This window comes from Thamnophis elegans, chromosome 2, assembly GCF_009769535.1.
Source record: "Thamnophis elegans isolate rThaEle1 chromosome 2, rThaEle1.pri, whole genome shotgun sequence".
In the NCBI taxonomy this organism is placed as follows: Eukaryota; Metazoa; Chordata; class Lepidosauria; order Squamata; family Colubridae; genus Thamnophis; species Thamnophis elegans.
The window spans coordinates 3,223,626-3,247,279 of record NC_045542.1 but is presented as its reverse complement, the minus strand read 5'-3'; the positions used below and the strand labels follow the sequence as shown (position 1 = coordinate 3,247,279).

General features: G+C 46.3%; 1 protein-coding gene across 1 annotated transcript in view; it reads left to right on the top strand.

Moving 5' to 3' along the window:
• LOC116503159 (A.superbus venom factor 1-like) overlaps nt 1-23,654 on the top strand; it is an 86,836-nt gene that overhangs the window by 40,396 nt on the left and 22,786 nt on the right. The window contains 4 exon segments of the mRNA XM_032209374.1: nt 3,562-3,724; nt 5,510-5,605; nt 6,307-6,457; nt 21,520-21,683. Of these exon segments, the coding sequence (XP_032065265.1) occupies nt 3,562-3,724; nt 5,510-5,605; nt 6,307-6,457; nt 21,520-21,683 (574 nt within the window).

Here is a 23,654-nt window from a genome sequence, read left to right as displayed (position 1 = left end):
ACTCAAGAACAGCTCATTATGATAAATTTTAACAAGAAGGCATTTGCAATAAGAGTCAGAGGATTGCGTGAAAAGGAGTGAGAGAACTTGAAACAGACCTTTGTTGAGGCCTTCAGCCATGCGGTGGGAAGTCCGGGATTTAATTTTGATTGGCAGATTCGGAAAATCTATCGTCAGAATTCGTTGGTAGCGGAACAGCGACAGCTCCCGAGGGACATAATTATATATTTCTCCACAAAAGAATCCAGAAATGCGATTATACAAAAGTTTTACAATAACAGGTTGCGAGTTGATGGGCAGGATTTGATTGTCTTCAAAGAAATACCATCCCAGATGTTAAAAGCAAGAAGAGACTATACTTTCTTAACTAAAGAGCTTAGAAACCACCAGATACAGTATAAATGGGAAGCACCAGCCGGCATTACGGTCACATTTGAGAATCAAAGATTTCGTCTTAATTCTGTTTCGGAGGCTCGAGATTTCTACTATAAGACTTTGAAGGCGGGACTTCCTGATTCACTTGGAAAAGAGGAAAGACAAGCCGAAGGAGAAGGCAAGCAGCAGACCACATGGCTGCAAGATGGAGGGGGTAGCTCTCCCTCTCTCGGAGAAGCAGAAGAGCGGAGATCGAGGATTTAGACATTCCAAAATATTCGTCAAAGTTGTGGATTGAATGGGGGTTTGCTATCTCTCTCCGGTAGAAAAAGTGGAACTGGATATTGGTGGTGTGATATTGGGACTGAATTATGTGGATGCTGAATGCATATTTCACGGGACTTGTATGTCTGAACTTTAACTTAAATTGTCCAGGACTCTAAAGTGAAGAGAGTGGAGATGGTAACTTTACTGAACTTTGGTTTGGGAGGAGGGAGCTGGGTAACGTGGGATAGGTGGAGGGGGAGTGAAAGCTTGATCAGAGTATTTCGAGTTAAAAGGTAAACTGACGCTTGTGTGAATTATTGTTCGAAAATAAGGTTAAGAAAGATTATTTGGAGGGACTATGGGAAATAGTGGTAAATATCAGAGAAGCAAGGGACGAGGGTAAAATGCATGCAGAATGATTTATGTTGTTTAAATTCTATTAGAAGGGAAAGCTTGATGAGATTATTTTAAGATAGAATGCAAACTGATTCTTGTGTAAAGTATTATTTGAATATGTGGAATGATTCACGCTGCTTATATCTTACTAGAAGGGAAAGTTTGGTGACATTATTTTGAGCTAGATTGTAAACTGATGTCTGCACAAATTTGTATAAATTTTTATTTGAATATAAGGTTAAGGAAGATGAACTGGAGAGTCTACAGGAGGCTGGGGTAAATAACAAAGAAGCAAGAGACGAGAATAAAATACATATAGAATGATTTATACTGTTTAAACATAAATAAAGATGGGGGGCTGAGCTTAATACACAGAGTTCTTTTTTTCTTTTTTTCCCTTTTTTTCTTTTCTTTTCCTTTTTATAATTTGTAATTTCTTTTTATCTATTTTTTTATATATATATTACTTTTATTTTGAATTCATACGATCATAAGATACTTTAGAAGGGGTTTGACAGAGGGCAGTGCCAGGTGTGGGCCCTGGGAAGTCGGGGGGACTAGGGATGGGGATCTACGGGGGGTGGGTGGGCGGGTGCTCATATAGTTTCAATAAGAAGAAGAATGCACTTGTATACGGTTGTTCTTTCTTTTTTTCTTTTCTTTCTTTATATTTTTTTCCTTGGTTTATTTCATTTTTTATTTCTTTATTTTTTATCATATTATAGCTCAATAAGAGTTGAATAAAGGAACACACCAAGGGGAGAGGTAGAGGGAAAGAAGAGGGAGGAGTAAGGAAGGAGTAAGGGGAATGTAAGGAGGGCGTAAGGGGAATGCTAGGAGGAAGGGGAGAAAGGAAGGTTTGAGGGGAAAGGGAAGTAGGGAAGGGGAGTGTTAGAGGGAGGAAAGGAAAGTTGGAGGGGAAAGATGGGGTGTATGGAGGATGGAAGTGTCAGGTGGGGTTGTGAATGATGATGAGTTGTGTTTTCTTTTTTATTTTATTTTATTTCTTTTCTTATAGCAAATATCCAGTATATAAGTGACTGTAAAATGGAATGTGAAAATGAATAAAAATATAAAGCTAAAGTTGTACAATACTTCACATGATTTTGCTTCTATGCCCCTGTTTATACAACCTAGGATGGTATTAGCTATTTTGGCAGTGGCTGCACACTGTTGAGTCACACTTAAGTAATTGTTCACTAGGACTCCGAGGTCCATCTCACAGTTATTGTTTCACCTAATCTATACTTATATTTTTGGTTTTTTTCTGCCTAAATGTAAAACTTCTATCTCACAGTTATTGTTTCACCTAATCTATACTTATATTTTTGGTTTTTTTCTGCCTAAATGTAAAACTTCTATTTTCTCCACATTAAAATTCATTTTGTTGAAAAAGGGCCCTTTGTTCATGGCTGTCAAGGTCCTGTTGGATCCTGAGCTTGTCTTGGCGATTCCTGCCAACTTAGTGTTATCTGCAAATTTCATGTTCCCTTTCTATTCCCTCATCTAAGTCATTTATGAAGATGTTGAAGAGTAGTGGGCCAGGAAGCCAAAGTTCTCTTGACAACACCAACCTTTTATCTAGTGGTTTTTTTCTAGAATTCTTTTTTTCCTTAATGAGTGTTGACCTTCTGTTGGGAGTACTGATGAGGACACCACTTGTGCCCCTAACTCCTTAACTTTTTTGCCTAGTTGCTCATAAACTCTCAATATTGTACTCAGGTTCTTTGTTGGATCACTGATTCCTTGGGATTGAGTTGTTATTGTTATTATTAGATTTTTATCGCACCTTTTTCCCATTGGTTAGCTCAAGGCAATGAGCATACTTAATATCCCTGCTTTCTATTCCCCACAACAGCAACCCTGTGAGGTGAATTGGGTGAAAGAAGGTGACTGGCCCAAAGTCACCCAGCTGGTTTTCATGCCTAAAAGGGCCTAAAATGCACAATTTCCTGCTTTCTAGGCCAGTGCCTTCAGTATTACTCCAACGTGGCTCTCTGAATAGATAGTTATACTATTTCATTGGGGAGCTACCCTCTGAAAGTACTCAGTTCCACTTATATTATTAGCCGATATAAAGCAAATGCTAAGAATGCATCGTTGATAGTCACGAGAACTGAAATAAGGAATTCTCATTCTCTTAACTCTCATTCTGCATTTCTTCCAAAGCTCTAGTTCCTATGTACTGTTGTGCTATAACAATATTATAATTTCTGTTACACTGACTCGGATGCACTATTTCTCTTGATATGGCTTTGATTTGGTTGTTGGGCTTTTTTTCCTTCCTGGGTTGAAGGAGAGATTAGGGTGACTGATTTTAATTTTGATTGTTTCCCATCATAGGAACAATATTGCCCTAGAGGCATACACAACTTCTATGGTTGTTGTGCCATAATGTAATATTGTGGTGACTCCTAGCTAGCAGCAACCTAGTCATATTTGGCTTACAAAATCAAGCAAGTAACTATTGGCACTTGTATTAAGATCTTCAAATGGTTGGTTAATGCATTACATTCTTTACAGGCTAACAGGATATGTTGTAAAAGTCTTTTCCTTGGCTGCCAAAATTGTAAAAGACATTAACCATGAAATCATTTGTGGAGGTGTGAGGTGGCTGATTCGGAACAGGCAACAACCAGATGGAGTGTTCAAAGAAAATGCCCCTGTAATCCATGAAGAAATGCAGGTATGGCCCCCTCCCTCCCTCCCTCCCTCCCTGTTTGGCCCCCTGTACTTCATTCAACAATGCAGGTATGGTTTCATTCCTTCCTTTTTTCCTTCCTTCCTTTTCTTCCTTCCTTCCAATAAATACAGGGATTTTTGAGTTCTTAACTGAAAAAGACCCAAACTCAAGTATTAGAGAAAAGTTTGTACTAGTTCATTGCTAGTTTCTACTCTAATGACATTAGTTATTAGAATTCAGATAGGACACGAGGATAGCAATAACTTATATGCCGCTTCACAGTGCTTTACAGCCCTCTTTAAACGGTTTACAGAGCCAGCATATTGCCCCAACAATCTGGGTCCTCATTTTGCCAACTCAGAAGGATGGAAAGCTGAGTCAACCTTGAGCCGATGCGAATCAAATGTCAGCTCTGGAGGCCATTTTTTCCTTGGGATCTGCAGGGCTGCCACACTTGGAGCTCTGGGAATCTTGGAGGGGGATTTCCGGGAATGGTAGAGATATCTAGTCATAGCAACATTATTTTCTCTGGGAGTCAAGGACATTTCAACCTGCACTTGAGTGGTGTGACTGGGAGGCACCTCCAGTTGGGACAGTGGATTGATTGGAACATGTGATGGACAGGTGGGTGTAGGGGAAGGGTCTTTGATATTATTTTGAGTGGGGAAAACCCCAAAGCTTTCAGATTCAGGTTTTCCCAGACGTGCCAATATGACATCTTTAATAAAGTGGAACATTGAGGAACCTCAAGCCTCGGAGCCTTCTTTCGTTGGGGGTATTACTTGGCACGCTGACATCGAACAGCCTAACTGCAGTACTGCATTCAAGCAACTGTGGCACCACAGCTCTACCATTACCAAAGATAGCCTTGGTAAGATTTGGCTTAATGTGGGAATAGATCTCATGGAGGAATTTGAAGATGAAATCTGCTTCAAAGACAAAAGAAAATCTAGAGCAGAGAAAAAAACAACATTGAAACAATATCAGATGAGGCTCTACAGAAGAAATTTAGAAGCAAATCCAAAGAGCCTCCACGCCCTGGTACAAGATGGTTCACTCGACATTTCCTGAGCACATGTCTTCATGCCTTCACTTGTAACATAGTTTCTCCGTAGTTGCCACAACATTGATCTTTGTAATATTCTATTTCAGGATGCTGCCCACAGGAAATATAGGGCATGTTGATATGGACTGCAAAGGTGGCCTGAAATGAGTGCTCTGTGTGGCTTGGATTATGTTCTTTTTATGCGGGATCATCAATTCAGTCTGGTCCTTGACCTCTTCCCCTGCCCTCCACTCCTCTTTTACAAGAAGCTGGAACTCTGATATCTACAAAACATTATTTGTCTTTTTTAAAAAAATTGTGTCAACTAGTCAGATTCAGAGTATGAAGCCTTGAAATTATCCAGGCTAAGCCTGGCTTAAAGTAAATAATTAAAAGTTTCATTAAAATGACTCATTTCTTATTCTTCTACAGAATGACAGAATATTCATTCCCTAGAATTTGCTGTCCCTTGTTCTTCCCCATATAACATTGTTAGGGTAGTTTAGAGCTACAACATGGCTACACAAAGTTGAATGATTTCCTCAAACTTCAGCTCTTCAACAATACTGCATCTTGAATGGACAAACCTGGATGGCCACTAGATAGAAGCCAAGAGATTAAAAAAAAAGCATTAACTCTGCTGCTCCCCTGTGTATCCCCTATGTATAAACACAGAGTAGCATTTATTTATTAGCATAACTTTTGCCTTTTTGTCCCCCACCCACCCCTCTGTTTTCTTCTAGGGAGGAATCCAAGGTGCTGAACCAGAAGTATCTTTAACAGCTTTCATTCTGATTGCGTTGTTGGAATCCAGAGAAATCTGCAATGAACATATCAGTGTACGTGATGTTGTGATTGGAAGTGGTATGAGAGGGCAAAATATGATCACATCCCTTAGGGGTTTTTCGATCATGGTCTTCCATTTTCACAACTTCTCTGACCTAGTATCAGAAGCCTTCAGGCTCTCCAGCATTCCTCAAATTGAGAGGAAGATTTAAAAATATCTATGCAGAAATGGTTTCTGCAACTGGATCGGGCCGTTCTGCAGCTTTTAAAGTTGAACCCTATTTAAATCATTCCTAAAGATTTTATGTTCAACATCTCTTCCTGCCTAAAGACCTTAAAATAACATACCCGATGGCTAAATCTGCATTATTAGCATGTAAAACATACAAGCAGAAAGTGGCAGCACATATTTATTTTATTTCTTTATTATTTATTGAACACATTTATATGGCTGTCCAGCTCAGAAGTAGTTGGCCCTGGCAAGCTTACGAGATTTAAAAATCTACCACATTAAAAAAATGCATAACTTATCTGCTCCCCTCACTCCCATGGCCGCAGCAGCATAATCACATCAACCATTTGATCAGTTCCATCTCCATTTGCGCTTCCCAGGCCCAATGACAAAATCATGTTTTAGCGCCTTTCAGAAAAGCAACTGAGTGGGGCCCATCATATCTCAGGGAAATGGTATTACATAGGGATGCCTATAACATTCCTAATGGATCTCTTCTCTTCCCTCTCCCCTCACTTCCAGAATCTAGAGAGCAGCATCAACAAAGCTACAGATTATTTACTCAAAAAGTACGAGCAATTGCAAAGGCCTTACACTACGGCCCTCACAGCCTATGCTTTGGCTGCTGCAGACCGACTCAAGGATGACCGGGTACTCATGGCAGCATCAACAGGTATATATATTGTTTTGTTTTAAGAAGAAATCAGAGGGAAACCAGGTGGTTGGGTTTTGAAAACATTCCACTAAGAAGAAGAACGAAATAATCCTTAGGGTGACCAGACATCCCACATTTGGCGGGACAGGCATGCCTTCTCATAATTTACTATCTGTTACCTACTTTATTATTTATTATCTACTGCCTTCTCCTGCGGCCCCTAGGAAAGACCTGGCCGTCCTAGGTTAACTGGTGTACTTCCCGGGCAGGGAAGAGGACAATCTTTGAACTGGGCTCTGCGTCGTTGTAGCCCCCCCCGGACTTCGCTCCCTGCTTACTTAACCATTAGGAGGAGGAGGACTGTGGCTTAGCTGGCAGGGAGCGATAGAGGATGGCGGCTGCAGTGACGAGGATTGAGCCTCGAAAACACCAGCATTTTTCCCTCCATCTGCAAGAGTGGCACAAGTCAGCCTCGAACTTTGGTCTCCTACATTGGGGCCCTTATCTATCTTTGGGAAAGAGACTTTTGAATATACAGCCCACTAACCTCCACCAGCGGGGTAAGACTACATGGTTGCCGTTTACGAACTTTGGAGCTCCACATTCAATCTTGCTTGTATACAGCCACCTTATAGATTATGCACGTTTGATTTGGTGGCCAAGGACATCTCCCCAGGACATAAGAAGGGAGAGGAGCAGGTCACCGCAGGTCAACGCTTCCTCCACTGTTTCTATATTACTATATATTATAACTGCGCAATTTTAAATAGTATGTTGAGTGTATGGGAGTTGGTTGGAATTGAATGAATGGCCCACTTTTAGTAATTGTTACTTTTGTATTTTTATATGTTTTAAATTTTACGTGGGAACTGTTAGTGTGGATAAATGAGAATGTTTGACTCGGAGGACCTGCTGGGGAAGGCGGGGGGTACCGGGGTGGTTGGGGGGACCATGGCCACGGGAGTGGGTCGGAGCATAGCGGGGACTTTAGGGCTGGCCATTACCGGGGAAGGAGGGTGGATGTGTGATCTTGGTCTGAGGGGTAATGAGATCATACCCCTGTCGTGGTCAGACCACTGCCTACTGAGGCTTGACTTCCGGAGGCCAAACCCCCACCGTAGGGAGGAGGAACCGACCAGGTGGTTCCGCCCCAGGCGACTTATGGACCCGTTGAGGTTCCAGACGGAGCTTGGGGTTATTCCTGATACTCTCGCCCACAGTTCGGCGGAGACTCTGGCTGCCGCCTGGTATTCGGCGGCGTCGGAGTCTCTTGACCGGATTGCGCCACTACGGCCCCTCCGGGTCAGTGGATCCCGGAGGCCTCCTTGGTTTACCGAGGAGCTCCGGGAGAAGAAACGCCGGAGGAGATGCCTAGAGCACCTGTGGAGGTCCGATAAGTCCGAGTCGAACCGAGCACTTTTAACTACCTGCACCAAGGACTATGTCCGAGCACTAAGAACTGCAAAAAGATCATACATCTCTGCCTTGGTTGCGTCCGCCGAGTCACGCCCAGCCGCCCTGTTTAGGATAACCCGCTCCCTCCTCAATAGGAGGGATGCGGGAGACCCCTTGCAGGGTAGAGCTGAGGACTATGCTCAATTCTTGGCGGACAAAGTAGCTCGGTTTCGATCGGACTTGGACTCCACCGCAGTAGATCCAGCCGAGACACAGGAGGATCACTTGCCACACCATCTCTGGGTTGAGTTCCAGGATGTTGCCTCTGGGGATGTGGACAAGGCCATTCGAGCTGTAAGTGCCTCCACTTGTATTCTGGACCCGTGTCCCTCCTGGCTGGTTGCCAACAGCAGGGAGGTGACACATGGCTGGATCCAGGCGGTTGTGACCGCCTCCCTTCGGGAGGGGCACTTCCCCGCCGTACTTAAAACGGCGGTGGTGAGACCCCTCCTGAAGAAACCATCCTTAGATCCAGCCATTCTAAACAACTTTCGTCCTGTCTCCAACCTCCCCTTTATCGGGAAGGTTGTTGAGAAGGTGGTGGCCTTCCAGCTTCAACGGGCCTTGGAGGAAGCTAGTTATCTTGACCCCTTCCAGTCCGGCTTCAGACCTGGTTACAGCACAGAAACTGCTTTGGTCGCATTGACCGATGATCTCTGGAGGGCCAGAGATGGAGGCTATGCGTCCATCCTGGTTCTCCTTGACCTCTCAGCGGCTTTCGATACCATCGACCATGGTATCCTTCTGCGACGTCTGCGGGAGGTGGGAGTGGGAGGCACTGTTTTACGGTGGTTCTCCTCCTACCTCTCGGACAGGTCGCAGTTGGTGTTGGTCGGGGGGCAGAGATCGTCCCTGAGGCCCCTAACATGTGGGGTGCCGCAGGGTTCGGTCTTATCCCCCCTACTATTTAACATATACATGAAACCGCTGGGCGAGATCATTCGGAGGCACGGGATAAAATACCACCAATATGCGGACGATACGCAACTGTATCTGTCCGCCCCGTGCCAACTCAATGAAGCGGTGGACGTGATGAACCAGGGTCTGGAGGCCGTTAGGAACTGGATGAGTGCTAACAAACTGGTACTCAACCCGGACAAGACCGAGTGGCTGTTGTGCTTCCCTCCCAATAATTTGGCTAATACACCAACGCTTAGGCTGGGGGGTCAAATTTTATACCCCTCAGATAGGGTCCGCAACTTAGGAGTCCTCCTGGACCCACAGCTGACTTTTGACCACCAGCTGTCAGCTGTGACCAGGGGGGCATTTGCCCAGGTTCGCCTGGTCCGCCAGTTGCGGCCCTACCTAGACCGGGAGGCTCTCACAACAGTCACTCGAGCCCTTGTGATCTCTAGGCTGGAATACTGCAATGGGCTCTACATGGGGTTGCCCTTGAAGTGCATCCGGCGGCTACAGCTAGTCCAGAATGCAGCCGCGCGAGTGATAGTGGGCGCACCGCGGTTCGCCCACGTTACACCCGTCCTCCGCGAGCTGCACTGGCTACCTGTTGGTCTCCGGGTGCGCTTCAGGGTACTGATGACCATCTTTAAAGCACTCCATGGTAGTGGATCTGGGTACTTGAGAGACCGCCTTCTGCCGATTACCTCCCTAAATCGACCAATTAGATCGCACAGACTGGGCCTCCTCCGAATTCCATCTGCCAGTCAATGCCGACTGGCAACCACACGGAGGAGAGCCTTTTCTGTTGCAGCTCCGACCCTGTGGAACGACCTCCCCGTTGAGATCCGTACCCTCACCACTATCCAGACCTTCCGCGCAGCCCTCAAGATCTGGCTCTCCCAGCAGGCCTGGGGATAGGTTCCCAATTTACCCGCCCGAGTGTTTGATTGCTGAATGAAAGTTGTGTTTTTTACTATTTTTTCTTTGTTCACATACTGTTCTGTTTTTGACACTGCACCCCCCTCCCTTGTGGTTGTAAGCCGCCCTGAGTCCCCTCAGGGAAAAGGGCGGCATATAAATCCCAATAAAACTCAAACTCAAACTCAATAATTTTTCCCGCGTCCTGGGCCATTCCCAAAAGATCCCGCTTAATTTAGGCCCCTTCTTCGACTCGCTTCCCTGCCCATCCATTGCCGCTCACATGGATGGGGTAGTGTAGCAAGTGAGCGGGTGGATGGGTGGGGGAACGAGCTCCCCTTTCCAGCTCCACTTCCGGACAAGCCGTGGGAAAGCCTCTGCGAAAAGAGCCACCTGGGGCTGCCGCTTCTTCTCCGAACTCAGAGTAAGTGATGGGTGGGGCGAGTGAGCGGGCGGATGGTGGTGGGATCGCCGCCCACTGCACTGCAGCTGACTCACCCCGGGCCGGGCACTCTGGGAAGCTTTGGGCGTCCGGGCGGGAAGAGCGTGGAGGAAGGCAGAGCAGCGCTCGACGTGACTCTGCTACTTCTGCTGGAGGAGCCCCTAGATAGGGAAGGCGGGTGGCGGGGCGGAGCAAGGGAGTGCAAGCAGTAGATCCCGGGCTCATATGCAGACGGAGCTCTCCAGGCACAGGAGCGCTGGAAAAGTGCTCCGCTCATGCACCCACCGGGACAAAGCACGCTCGCTCGCTCGCTCCAGTCCTGCCTGCCAACACGCTAAAGTGCCGGCATGACTTTGAAGGGCTGGCTTGCCGCTTGCCTTCCACGTTGGCCCACGCAGAAGGCAATCCAGCCCTTCAAAGCCATGCCGGCAGTTTAGAACTCGGCCGCCATTCAGTGAAACATCTTTCGCTGAATGGCGGCCGAGGGGCACGCCAAAGTGCCGGCATGACTTTGAAGGGCTGGCTTGCCACTTGCCTTCCACGTCAGCCCGCGCGGAAGGCAATCCAGCCCTTCAAAGTCATGCCGGCAGTTTAGAACTCAGCTGCCGTTCAGCGAAACATATTGGGTGGGAGACAAGAAGGGGCAGGCTTTATGCGGACAGCGTGGAGGTGGCGTTCGGCTCCGTCTGAACTCAGGTGCCGCTATTGGCTTGAGAACTCTTCAGTTCACGAGGACGCGCTGGTTTTGTCTATTTCGGCAAACGCGGTGGCACTAACTGCACCGACAGAAGCTACTGGTTGGCATGGGAGGACCCGGCTGTCTTGCCTCCACGGCTTTCGTTGATGGAAGAACTACTGGTGCTGCTTGTGCAAGGGAGGGATTCGGGACAGGACAAAGAGCAGCTGAACGCCTCTCTTAACAGTTCCACCACAAAACCGCGGTTGACTAAAGCATGCTCGACGAAGCCGCATACCTGACGTCATCACAGCACAACAAAAAAAACACGCTGTGAGCGCTAAAGCTAAAATTAACACCTAAACCTAAACCTAACCCCCCGAAACCTAACCCTAAACCTAACCCTAAACCTAACCCTTAACCTAACCCTAAACCTAACCCTAAACCTAACCCTTAACCTAACGCTAAACCTAATGCTAACCCTTAACCTAACCCTAAACCTAACCCTAAACCTAACCCTTAACCTAACGCTAAACCTAACGCTAACCCTTAACCTAACCCTAAACCTAACCCTAACCCTTAACCTAACCCTAACCCTAACCCTAACCCTTACCTTAACGTGAATCGGCTTGCTTTCAAGGCGCTTTTTAAAGCGCCCTTTTTTCTCCGCAGTCGCTGTTGTCACGCTGCTGATGACATCAGCGACGCGCTTTAATTGGGTGCGCTTTAGTGGACCGCGGTTTTGTCGTGCCATGCTCTTAACTTGCTTTCGAGCGCTGCCTGGGCAGAAAAGACACAAGAGCTCTCCCCAATCACTCCAAATTGGCTGGAGGAGGAGGAGGAGGTGGTGGTGGCTGATCTGCTGATGCTCAGATCCATTCCATTGTATTTGTATCCCCCGTAAGAGCCGGCGTGCATGTTGCCTGGATCACTATAGGATCCATCCATGGATCTGCCGGACCCATAATTTAACAGCTGATAGTCTGGGGCATTAGGGTAGCGTCCTGAGAACGAATGTACAAAGTAATAACTCATGTGGGTTTATATCTTGGAGGGCTTGATTTGTGGGGTTTGTGGTGGTTATAGCCCCCGTGCTTGAGAATTTATGATGTATTAATGAGTTATAGCGGTGGTGCCTCCCCCTCCTCCGCTAGGAACACCTCAGCTGGGCAGGCAGGGGTGCTTGGCTTTGCCAGCTTCAGCTCTGCCGCAGCGTAGGTCAGCAAATTTTAAGAAGAGGCACTGGACAGCCGCTTGTCTAAAATGGATAGGACCTCCTGCTTGAGGGGGGGAGGACTAGAAGACCTCCAAGGTCCCCTCCAGCTCAATTCTGAATTGACCAGAGCCCTGGTCAACAGTTGTAACACCGACATTGTGGAATGAAGGTTGCAATGGCCATTGCAAGCCACTAAATGGACTTTCCAGCCCCTGTTGTCTTTCTTAGAGAAGAATGCAGAATACCGGAGCTGGAGGTCATCTAGTCATCTAGACTAGAGACAAAAATGGAAATAAGTGGCTAATTTTTATTATGAATATTTGTTAATTTACAATATTTTGCTCTGATCTTTATCAATATGTTTATAATTTAAATATATGCATTTTTTACCTAGTAAAAATTTATGGTTATATTGCATTTTTAGTGATTTTCATAATCATATCTTGTTTGATGACTTTCTGTGTAGTTATTTCTCTTGCATTGAATGTAACAGATGATAAACCACCACTTAATTTTTTTTTAATATACTCCTAACTAACTTTTACTTATATTGAAAAGTTAAATAGGATCTTAGAACATAGAATAAAAGAGTTGGAAGGGTGTGTGGAGGTCTTCTAGTCCAACCCTCTGCTTGGGCAGGAGAGACTCTATACCATTTAGATACAGTAAGTGATTGCCTAATCTCTTTTTGAAAGCCTCCACTGAGGGAGCACCCGCAACTTCTTTTGTCACAAGTCTTTTTTATTTCCATTTCATTCTATACAATCACATGTTTACTGTGCAACCGAGGCATATAACATTGGGTAATAAACACAGCCCTCACTTTTATAGAAAATGCCCCCTACAGTACAAACCCAATATACCGCCTTAGCCCACCATACACCCTCTTTCATCCCCCTCCAACTTTCATTCTTCCTTCTCTCATACCCCTCTACACCTACTTCCCCTCCCCCTCTATCTAACCCTAACCCTATCACTCCCTCTCTTAATCCATTCCCTCCCTTCCTTCTCCTCCTCCTCTCTATCACCCTCTCTACTCTCCTTCTTCTTTCAATCAGCTCCTCCCTTTGGTATACTTCTATTACCTTCCAATATATTCAGTTTCTTCTGTTTTGACACTATTTGTTTATTTGTTTATTGTAGCATTTATAGGCCGCCCTTTTCCCTGAGGGGACTCAGGGCGGCTTACAATAATAAGGGAAGGGGAGTGAAGACAAAATATAGAAAAAAAAAATGTGAAATAACTAAAAAGTACTAAAACACAACATTCACTCAGCATTCGGGAGGGGCAGAAGAGTTTATCCCCAGGCCTGACGGGCTAGCCAGATCTTAAGGGCTGTACGGAAGGCCTGGACTGTGGTCAGGGTACGAATCTCCACGGGGAGATTGTTCCATAGCGTCGGAGCAGCAACTGAGAAGGCTCTCCTCCGGGTAGTCGCCAGTCGGCACTGACTGGCGGATGGAATACGGAGGAGGCCAACTCTATGCGATCTGATGGGACGCAGGGAGGTTATTGGCAGAAGGCGGTCTCTCAAATAGTCAGATCCACTACCATGGAGCGCTTTATGGGTGGTAAGTAAGACCTTGAATTGCACCCGGAGATCTACAGGCAGCCAGCGCAGCTCGCGGAGGATAGGTGTTATGTGGGCGAACCGGGGTGCGCCCACAATCACTCGCGCGGCCGCGTTCTGTACTAGCTGAAGTCTCCGGGTGCTCTTCAAGGGCAGCCCCATGTAGAGCACGTTGCAGTATTCCAGCTTAGAGATCACAAGGGCTCGAGTGACTGTCGTGAGAGCCTCCCGATTCAGGTAGGGCCGCAACTGGCGCACCAGGCGAACCTGGGAAAATGCCCCCCTGGTCACAGCCGATAGATGGTGATCAAAACTCAGCTGTGGATCCAGGAGGACTCCCAAGTTGCGGACCCTATCTGAGGGGTATAAGTTTTGTCCCCCCAGCCTGATTGATGGTACGGTGGTCAAATTATTGGGAGGAAAACACAACAGCCACTCGGTCTTGTCTGGGTTGAGCACCAGTTTGTTTGCTCTCATCCAGTCTTTAACAGCTTCCAGACCCTGGTTCATCACGTCCACCGCTTCATTGAGTTGGCACGGGGCGGACAGATACAATTGAGTATCGTCCGCATATTGGTGATACTTTATCCCGTGCCTTCGGATGATCTCGCCCAGCGGTTTCATGTATATGTTAAATAGGAGGGGGGACAAGACCGACCCCTGTGGCACCCCATATGTTAGGGGCCTCGGGGACGATCTCTGCCCACCCACCAACACCGACTGCGACCTGTCCGAGAGGTAGGAGGAGAACCACTGCAAGACAGTGCCGCCCACTCCCACCTCCCGCAGTCGTCGCAGAAGGATACCATGGTCGATGGTATCGAAAGCCGCTGAGAGGTCAAGGAGAACCAGGATGGAAGCATGGCCTCCATCCCTAGCTCTCCAGAGATCATCAGTCAATGCGACCAAAGCGGTTTCTGTGCTGTAACCGGGTCGGAAGCCGGACTGGAAGGGGTCAAGATAATTTGCTTCCTCCAAGGTACGCTGAAGCTGGAGGGCCACCACTTTCTCAACAACCTTCCCCACATAGGGAAGGTTGGAGACTGGACGGTAGTTATTTAAAACAGCTGGATCCAAAGACGGTTTCTTCAGAAGGGGTCTCACCACCGCTGCCTTAAGCTCGGTGGGAAAGTGCCCCTCCCGAAGAGATGCCACAACAACCGCTTGGATCCAGCCTCGTGTCACCTCACTGCTGTTGGCAACCAGCCAGGAGGGACACGGGTCCAGTACACAAGTGGAGGTACTCACAGCTCGCATAGCCTTGTCCACATCCCCAGAGGCAACTTCCTGAAACTCAACCCAGAGATGATTTGCCAAGTCTTTCCCCTGTGTCTCAGCTGGCTCTGCAAGAGTGGAGTCCAGGTCCGCTCGAAACCGGAAACTCGAAACTAACATTAAAAACCACAGTATACAAGTGCAATCATGCTTTAAAATTTAACACATATTATATTTCCCCCTCCCCCCCCTCCCCCTAGATCCCCACCTCCCTTCCCTCCCCCCGACTTCCCAGAGCCCATACATGGTATAACTTTTTGACAATCACAGTCTAAAATATCTCTACATTGAACTCAGCTTCTTGCTGTTACCCAAATTTTTAACAGTTTAAGTTATTACTGATTTTAAGCATAAGCTATCTGGAGTTTCTTAGTCCCGTATTTGCTTTGTATATAATCAATCCATTTTTTCCAGTCTCGTTTATACCTCTCGTTTGAATGTTCTTTAAGATATGCTGAAATTTTTGCCATTTCGGCTAAGTTTATAACCTTCAAAGTCAAAGGCCTCAGAAAACATCTGCTTTAAGTTCTCCTGTCTCTCTTCGCGCAGCCCCCTAACTCTTAATGCAAGTTCCATCTGGTTATACTGTATCATAATCATTTGTTTTTCAGCATTTTCAACTTTTTGTTCCACCTCTTCGGTTTTAGATGTCAAATTAGTTTTAGCTTCATTGAGAATCTCTAAGTTATCTTCTATTCCAGAAATATATTCTGTCAGTACGTTTACAATTCCCATCATATCATCATTCATTTTGGTAATCTTGGTATCAAATTTATCATATGAGACTTTTATCTCATTGCTTATCTCTTTCCTTATTTCATCTCTGAACTCTCTGAGAGCTTCCAAATTCTGTTCCCTTGATTCTCTGAACATTTCCAACAAAAATTCTTTTGTTAATACATCTCCACTAGGGGGCATAAAAGGTGGGGGCTGCGACTTTGTGCCAGGTATGGGAGAAGCAGATTTAGGAAGTAATTTTGCAGGATTCGATTTGGAAGCCATAATCTTAATCAAACCACTATGCCGAGAAGAGAAAAGAAAAAAAAATTATCCCTTTTTTTCCAAGAATTTTACGGAGGATTTCAAAGGGCTGGCATTACACCAAAACAGTTCAACAAAACAAAAACAGAGAAAAGCCCTGTTTGGAATGTCTCTATGTCAACAAAGAGCCTTTGAGAACTTTTAATTAGATAAGGGAGAGTCTTCAAAGGGAATAAGGCTAATTAGATCGCGAAAGGCTGCCAAAATATACCATCATTGCAAATACAAAAGCTGGAGAATCGCCATCTTGAAAACTTTTTAACACTGAAGCTTGAGTTTTCCTAAAAAAACAGATGTAAAGTTCTCAAATATGAGCTCGGCTTGTATTAATTTCATTAAAAAAATAATTTCAATAATTTGCCCTAAGAGGGGGTTCTTCGCCTTGTGCCGTTAATACAGCAGAGAAATCTGGCCGGAGATGACTCAGCTTTAAAAAAAACAAAAACCCTCGTTTGCAGCAGAAAAAAAAAAGGGCTGCAAACTGCAAGGAAAAGTTCTTACCAGCCGAGCCGCTCACTGCAATCTTCTTTGTCTGAAGTTTGAGTTAATTAAGGATGTTTAATTAGATAACGAGCCAGAAGTCTAGGAGCGGCTCAATTAAGCCGCTGCCGACGGCCAAATCCCTCCCCGGAAGCCGGAGCACCAGCAACTTCTGAAAGCTAGCTATTCCATTGGTTGACTGCTCTCCATAGAACTAAGGAGAATTTTCTCCTTAGTTCTAGCATGCTTCTCTCCTTAGTTAGTTTCCATCCATTATTTCTTGTCTTGCCTCTTGGTGCTTTGGAAAATAATTTGATCCCCTGTCTTTGTAGGAGTCCCTCAAATATTGGAAGATGGCTATCATGTCTTCCCTAGTCCTTCTTTTTATTAGATTACTAGACATACCCAATTCCTGTAACCATTCTTGCTATGTTTTAGCAAGTGGGCACTGCTATGGAAAAGATACTCTTTCTAGGTCCTGTTAAATCAGAGATCACCAACCGTTGGTCCAGGGTGCACCCGAGTAGAGGAGCTTCTCCAAGATGACCAATGGACCAGTCCTGTGACTAGAGTTCTGAAATATGGGACAGGACAGGCAGCTCATGGTAGGGCTCAAAAACTCTGCTGTAGAGGGAGGTATGTGCAATTTGCAACTTTGCAGGAGGTGCAACATGCGAGAGTAGTTCAGCCCTCACCGGCTGGAACGAGGTAATGGTGCTGTAGCGGCAAGGGGTGATGGCACAGGCGGGCCAAAGTGGCTCTTTCATCCCCCTGCCTGTGGCTTCCTGTTGGCTGAACCCACCACTGGCTGGCCCAGCCCTCGCTCTCCCTTCTCAGTCACTCCACACCTGGCCTGAGAAGGGAAGAATGTGGGATGGAGATTTGCTCCATCCAGAACGGGAGCAAAGCTTCATCTCTTGCTGGATCTCATGAGTATTTCTTCTGGCCCTTGTTGGTGCTGTGCAACTGGGAGATGCATGACTTCCTCTCTGCCCCAAGACACTGGCTGGCCCATGAGATGAGAGAGAGAGAAAGAGAGAGAAAGAGAGAGAAAGAGAGAGAAAGAGAGAAAGAGAAAGGGAGATGAGAAAGATGAGAGAGAAAGAGATGAGCGATAGAGAAAGAAAGAGAGAAATGAGAGAGTGAGATTGAGAGAGAGAGAGAGGATGAGAGAAAGAGAGAGATGAGAAATCCCAGTGTTTTGTTTTCTGTGGGAAACAGGTTCAAATGTCTCTTAAACAGGCATCCAAACTAAGTGCCTAAAAAACCCCATCCCGTCACTGGTGCACTGGATTCATATTAGTGGTCCAGGGGATTTTAAAATATGAATTTAGTGGTGCCCGGGATCTGAAAAGTTAGTGATCTTTTTGCTAGATGGCAATATTTGAGGGAAGGGAGCTGCAGAAAGGACCCAATCTGGTGGAATGGCTGTGTGAAGTTCCCAAAAGATTACCTAATTGATTTACGAGCCTTGAGACAAAGTTCAAAAAAAACCCCATTCATTTATTAGATCAACATCTTGGCATGACTTTCTGTGGAGCCAAAACTAAATTCCACTTAATGGCGTCTGAACTTTAACCCTGTGTCCCCTCCCCTCTGCCTGAAGTCATTAATCACATTCACAGACAAGATGTTATGGCAGATTATAGACATGCGCATTCACAGGCCAGCTGCAAAGAATATGAGACTTGATGGGCCAAAAGTATGCATGGAATTCTCCTCCCTTCCTGAGTTGATAGGAGTCATGGAAACGCTTTACATGTTGACATCCACCTCCCCTCACTTCCTGAAAGTGACCTGTGTAAAACAAAGCAATTTGAGTATAACTTAGGGATGTGTTCCTCCCCCAGGCCTGCTTGGATTTTCTGCATGGAATTTTGCTATAAGGCGATCAGCCTGGATATTTCTAATTTTCACCCAAGATGCCTCTGATAAGAGGTAGCCCTTCCACTTGATTAAGTATTGGAGTTGTGTCCTGTGCCACCTTGAATCAAAGATTCGTTGAACTTCATAATGGGTTTGTCCCCCTATGTCCCGGGGTAGGGATCTCAGAGTGGATCCAATCACGGCTTTTAAGAGACTACTATGAAATGCTGGGTGTATCTTCCCTAACAATTGAGGTGGTTTCAATTGCACTGTTGATGATCTTTACCATGGGGAATGGTCCCATAAACTTTGGCCCCAGTTTCTTGCTAGGCAGTTTTAATCTCAAATATTTTGTGGAGAGGTAAATCTTCTCTCCCACTCAGAATGGCTGTTGCGGAGTCCAGTGTTTATCTGCCTGTTTCTTATAGGTTCGTGCCGCTTTAGCCAGTGCTTTTTTGACATTTTCCCAGGTTGCTTTCAGCATTGACATCCAATCAGTCAAACTGACTGGGGGGGCGGGAATCCCTTGGATACTCAAGCATTGGGGTAAAATCCATGCTGCTTATTACTTTGAACGGCGGGAGTTCTGTGCTACTGTGAACAGCATTATTGTACGCAACCTCAGCAAAAGATAAAAGGTCTGCCCTAGCAGTTTGGTTTTGAGTCTCGTGGTTAGGTCACTTGCGAGTTGGTCTTGCTGGTCATGGTGTTGCCGCCTGGTGGTCACCTGAGCAGCGGTTTGAGTAGAGGGAAATATAGCATCCACTATGTGCTCCCGTTCACATTTGTACTGAGGCATGCGGAAGAGGGTGTCAGCTAGAAAGTTCCTCCCCCCTGGAATGTGCTTTAAAACAAAATCAAAACATTTGAAGTATTGAGCCCATCGGACTTGTTTTATGTGGGGTCCTAAGCGCCTCCAGATTTTTGTGGTTGGTCCGGACTTTGACCAGTTTCTGCCCCCCTTCCAAAAGGTCAGCAGTGCCCATCTCACTGCGAAAGCCTCCTTTTCCCACGTAGCCCATCCTCTCTCTGTGTCTGTGAGCTTGCGGGAGGTGTAGGTGCAGGGTTGTAAGTTTCCTTAGTTGTTTCTTTGGAGTAGCACCGCTCCCACTGCCATGTTGCTGTCATCTGCCTGGATCATGAAGGGTTGCTTGGGGTCAGGATGCTTCAGCATTGGCTCCTTTGCAAAAATTTCTTTTAGTGTTTCTAATGCCTCTTGGCAGGTTAGGTCCCACTGTAGGGGTTATCCCCAATGAGGTTTCATTCCTGGGCTCCCTGTCTTCAAAAGATCTGTTAGGGGTTTGGCAATTTTCACAAAGGAGGGGATGAATTGCCTGTAGAGGTTTGCGAACCCTAGGTAGCTTTGTAGCTGTCTGCGGGTGCGAGGGGGTTGCCAGCCTAAGACGGCTTGTACTTTGGCTGGGTCCATCTCTATTCCCTCATTTGACATTCGGTAACCCAGGTAGTCTAACCGTGCATGGTGGAATTTGCATTTTGATACCTTGACGTACAGGTTGGCTGCGAGAAGTTTTACCAATACTTGGCGGACCAGGGGTATGTGGTCGTTCATGGTCTCAGTGTAGATAAGGATGTCACCAGGTCGAGGAGGACCCCTGGTAGAGGTGCTCATGCAATACTTCATTTATTCATTTATTAACTGCATGAATACCTCTGGGGCCCCCTGCAGTCCAAAAGGCATCAGTTTGAATTGAAAACTCCCTAGGGGGCAGTTGAACACTGTTTTCCACTCATCTCCTTCTCTGATACCTACTCGGTAGGTAGTAAGGTCTAGTTTGGTGAAGACTTTTACCTTGGCCAGATGAGATAGCATGTCCTTCATGAGGGGGAGGGAAATATAGGTTGTGGATGCACACCCCATTTATCCCTCAAAAGTCCACACACAATCTCATAGTTCCATCTTTTTTCTCCTTGAAGAGGACTGGTGCCGCGATCCATGGCTTGGCTGGCTCAATGAACCCCCTTGCTAGGTTTTTGTCTATATATTTGTGCATCTCTTGCATTTCCAGGGGCGTCATGGTATACAGTTTGGGCTTGGGTAGTTTTGCCCCGGGGATGATTTTGATGGCACAGTCTGTTTCACAGTGAGTAGGCAGAACATCGCACTCGACTTCACTGAATACCTCTATGAGGTCCTGATATTCCATCGGAATCAGTTTGGCCTCTGGGGTTTTGTTGGATGTGGTTGCCAGTTGTTCTTGTGGGCTCTTTTGGTGGGGTTCCTATGCGGGTGGTGTTTCTGCTAGCTGGTGTGGGAGGGGTTGGGGGCCCCTTGATATCCTAAGTCTGTGGGAACCCCCTTTCCACCAGATGGTCGGTCCCCACTTGTCTAGCCAGGAAAGTCCCATTATGACTATGTCTGTCATTTTGGGGGCTATTATGAATCGAATTACTTCCCAGTGATCTGCTAGATCTAGCCTCAATGGTTCAGTCAGGTGGGTGGCATAGACTCCTCCCATTAGGGACCCATCGATTACACACTCCAGGGATTCCATCTGGGGCTTTGGGAGCCTGGCTTGTGCCCAGTCCTACCTCCAGTCCACCCTTGCCAGCTTTTTTGAGACCCTTCCCTGTATCTGGGGACTAGGGGACTAGGGAACTCTACTTCAGCTGCCTTAGGGACTAATTTCCACCAGTACTCCTTTCTTGCTTCTACTGCTGGAAAAGCATCACTGCTTGGCATTGCCACATACCTCCTGTTGCCTGATTTTCCCTCCAAGTAACCCAAATATGGGGGGAGTGCTTGGAGAGCCTGGGATTCAGGAAACCTGGAAATCTTGATAGATTTTTCAAAGTAAGTTTTGGCTCCGTCGGTTTTGGACACGCTTTACACGTTGACAGGCAGATTCTCCAAATAACTTGGCTGTATGCCATGTATGTTTTAAAGGTGATAATCATCACCTTGTATTGCATACAGGAAAAAAAAATGGACCCAGTGTAATTCCCATGGCAAAACAATATGATACGGGCAAAGCACCTGAAACTGCAACACCACTGAATTCTGGAACAGTTGTAACTTCTGAGTGACCTTCAAAGATAGAGCGCATTGAGGTAGTTCAGCTGGGAAGTGACTTAGGCAGGAGTGACCATGAGCAAGGCCTCCCAATCCAGGAATGGCCACTATTGCTGCAGAAGATGGATCGATGCAAAGTCACCTTCAAGGTAAGTAACCAATATTTTTATCTGTTTGGCTTAATTCTGTTTCTGTGCTGTTTTTTTTAGGAAGGAATCGTTGGGAAGTAGCTAAAGCTCACACCCACAGCATTGAAGCCACTTCCTATGCCTTGTTGGCCCTGCTGAAAATGAAGAAAATTGAGGAGGCCGGTCCTGTAGTCAGATGGCTGATAGATCAGAAATTTTATGGGGGAACATATGGACAAACCCAAGTGAGCCTTTCTTTATTTTCACATTGTGTGTATTGTCCGAATGCGCAGATTACAATCTTTTGAGCTCTATTCTACTTTAGGCTTCTTAAAACAAAACAAAAGTCTGAATTGTTCCATGTTTCACCTGAAGAAGAGAAGGTAAGGTCGGGACATGATAGCAGACGTCTAATATTTAAAGTGCTATCATGGGGAAGAGGTTGTGGATTTAGAGCCAAGGTGGCGCAGTGGTTAAATGCAGCACTGCAGGCTACTGCTAGATCAGCAGGTCAGCGGTTCAAATCTCACCGGCTCAGGGTTGACTCAGCCTTCCATCCTTCCGAGGTGGGTAAAATGAGGACCCAGATTGTTGGGGGCAATATGCTGACTCTCTGTAAACCGCTTAGAGAGGCCTGAAAGGCCTATGAAGCGGTATATAAGTCTACTGATATTGCTATTGCTATTTATTCTCCATAGTGCCTACGGAAAACCGTCTGGTTGGCATGTAGAGCAAAAGAAACTCCAGGGACATTTTTCATTTTACCAAGAGCATAACTATGTCATACACCGGGCAGCTTGCTACATACGCCTCTATGTCCTTCTTTATTTTTGGCCATCAAAATTGCCATAAAACTAGATGGAGAGTCTTCACAAATGCGAAAGTAGTTCTGCTGTAGAATTAGAGTGCTTTGGCTAGCTGGCATGTAGATTTTGCTCCATTTCCATTCCAGCCTCTCTGTTAATGCCAACTGGTCTCTGTGATGCTGGAACCAGTCTTCAGCCTTCCTTAGGGTTGTGCCAGGTCTGTGGCTGAGTATTGAGAGGTTGCTCTCTCCTGTCTCGTAACTGTGGGCGCCGCAAACTGATTGGATGGGATGATGGAGTTGACAACTTCCTCTCGGGCACTATTGTACTGTGGCATGTGGGAGAGACCGCCCACCCCAAAATTATCTCCTCCTCCCCCCACCCCCGGTAGGCATCAGAGGATGGAGTTGAAATGATTGAAATATTGAGCCTACCGGACCTGCTTAGGAAATAGCTTCCATGGGGTCTTTAATGCTTTTATGTTCTTGTGGTCTCTCCTCATTTTGAAGGGGATTTTACTGCCCTCCAAGAACTGCCTCCAGATTAGGAGAGCCCACTGGACCATGTAGGCTTCCTTCTCCCAGATGGCCCAGCGCCTCTTGATCTCAGAAAGTTTATAAGATGTGTAGGTGCAACTCTCCCTTGGCATTTTTCTGGAGTAGGACCAGAAAATCACTGGCACCTACCTGTATCACAAATGGTTCATCTGGGTCAGAGTGTTTCAGAACCGGCTCTGCAACAAAGAGGCACTTTAACTTCTTGAATGTGGCTTGGCCTTCGAGCAATCAATGCAGAGGCTTCCCAGTCTTGGGTCTCATGCCTTTCCCTGTCCTACGCAAGTTAGTGATTGCCAAGGCTATGAGGGTAAACATGGGGATGAATTGGCGATAGACATTTGCCAAACCGAGAAAGCTCTGCAGCTGCCTCCTGGTTCGAGGGACCTCCCATTCCAGTATTGCCTTCACCTTGCCAAAGAGCCGAGGTGGCACAGTGGTTAGAGTGCAGTACTGCAGGCCACTTCAGCTGACTACTCACTGCAGTTCAGCGGTTCAAATCTCACCGGCTCAGGGTTGACTCAGCCTTCCATCCTTCCGAGGTGGGTAAAATGAGGACCCGGATTGTTGTTGGGGGCGATATGCTGGCTCTGTAAACTGCTTAGAGAGGGCTGAAAGCCCTATGAAGCGGTATATAAGTCTAACTGCTATTGCTATTGCTATTGCTCCCTCCTTTGAAATTCAATACCCCAAGTAGCCTAAGCTGGTTTTATGGAAGTTGCATTTGGATAGCTTTGCGTAGAGCTGGGCCTTTTTTAATTTTCTGAGTACAGCCCTGACCAGCTTCATGTGCTCCTCTTGGGTCTTGGTGTAAGTTAATGTATCATCCAGGTACACCAACTCCTTTCTACAGGTG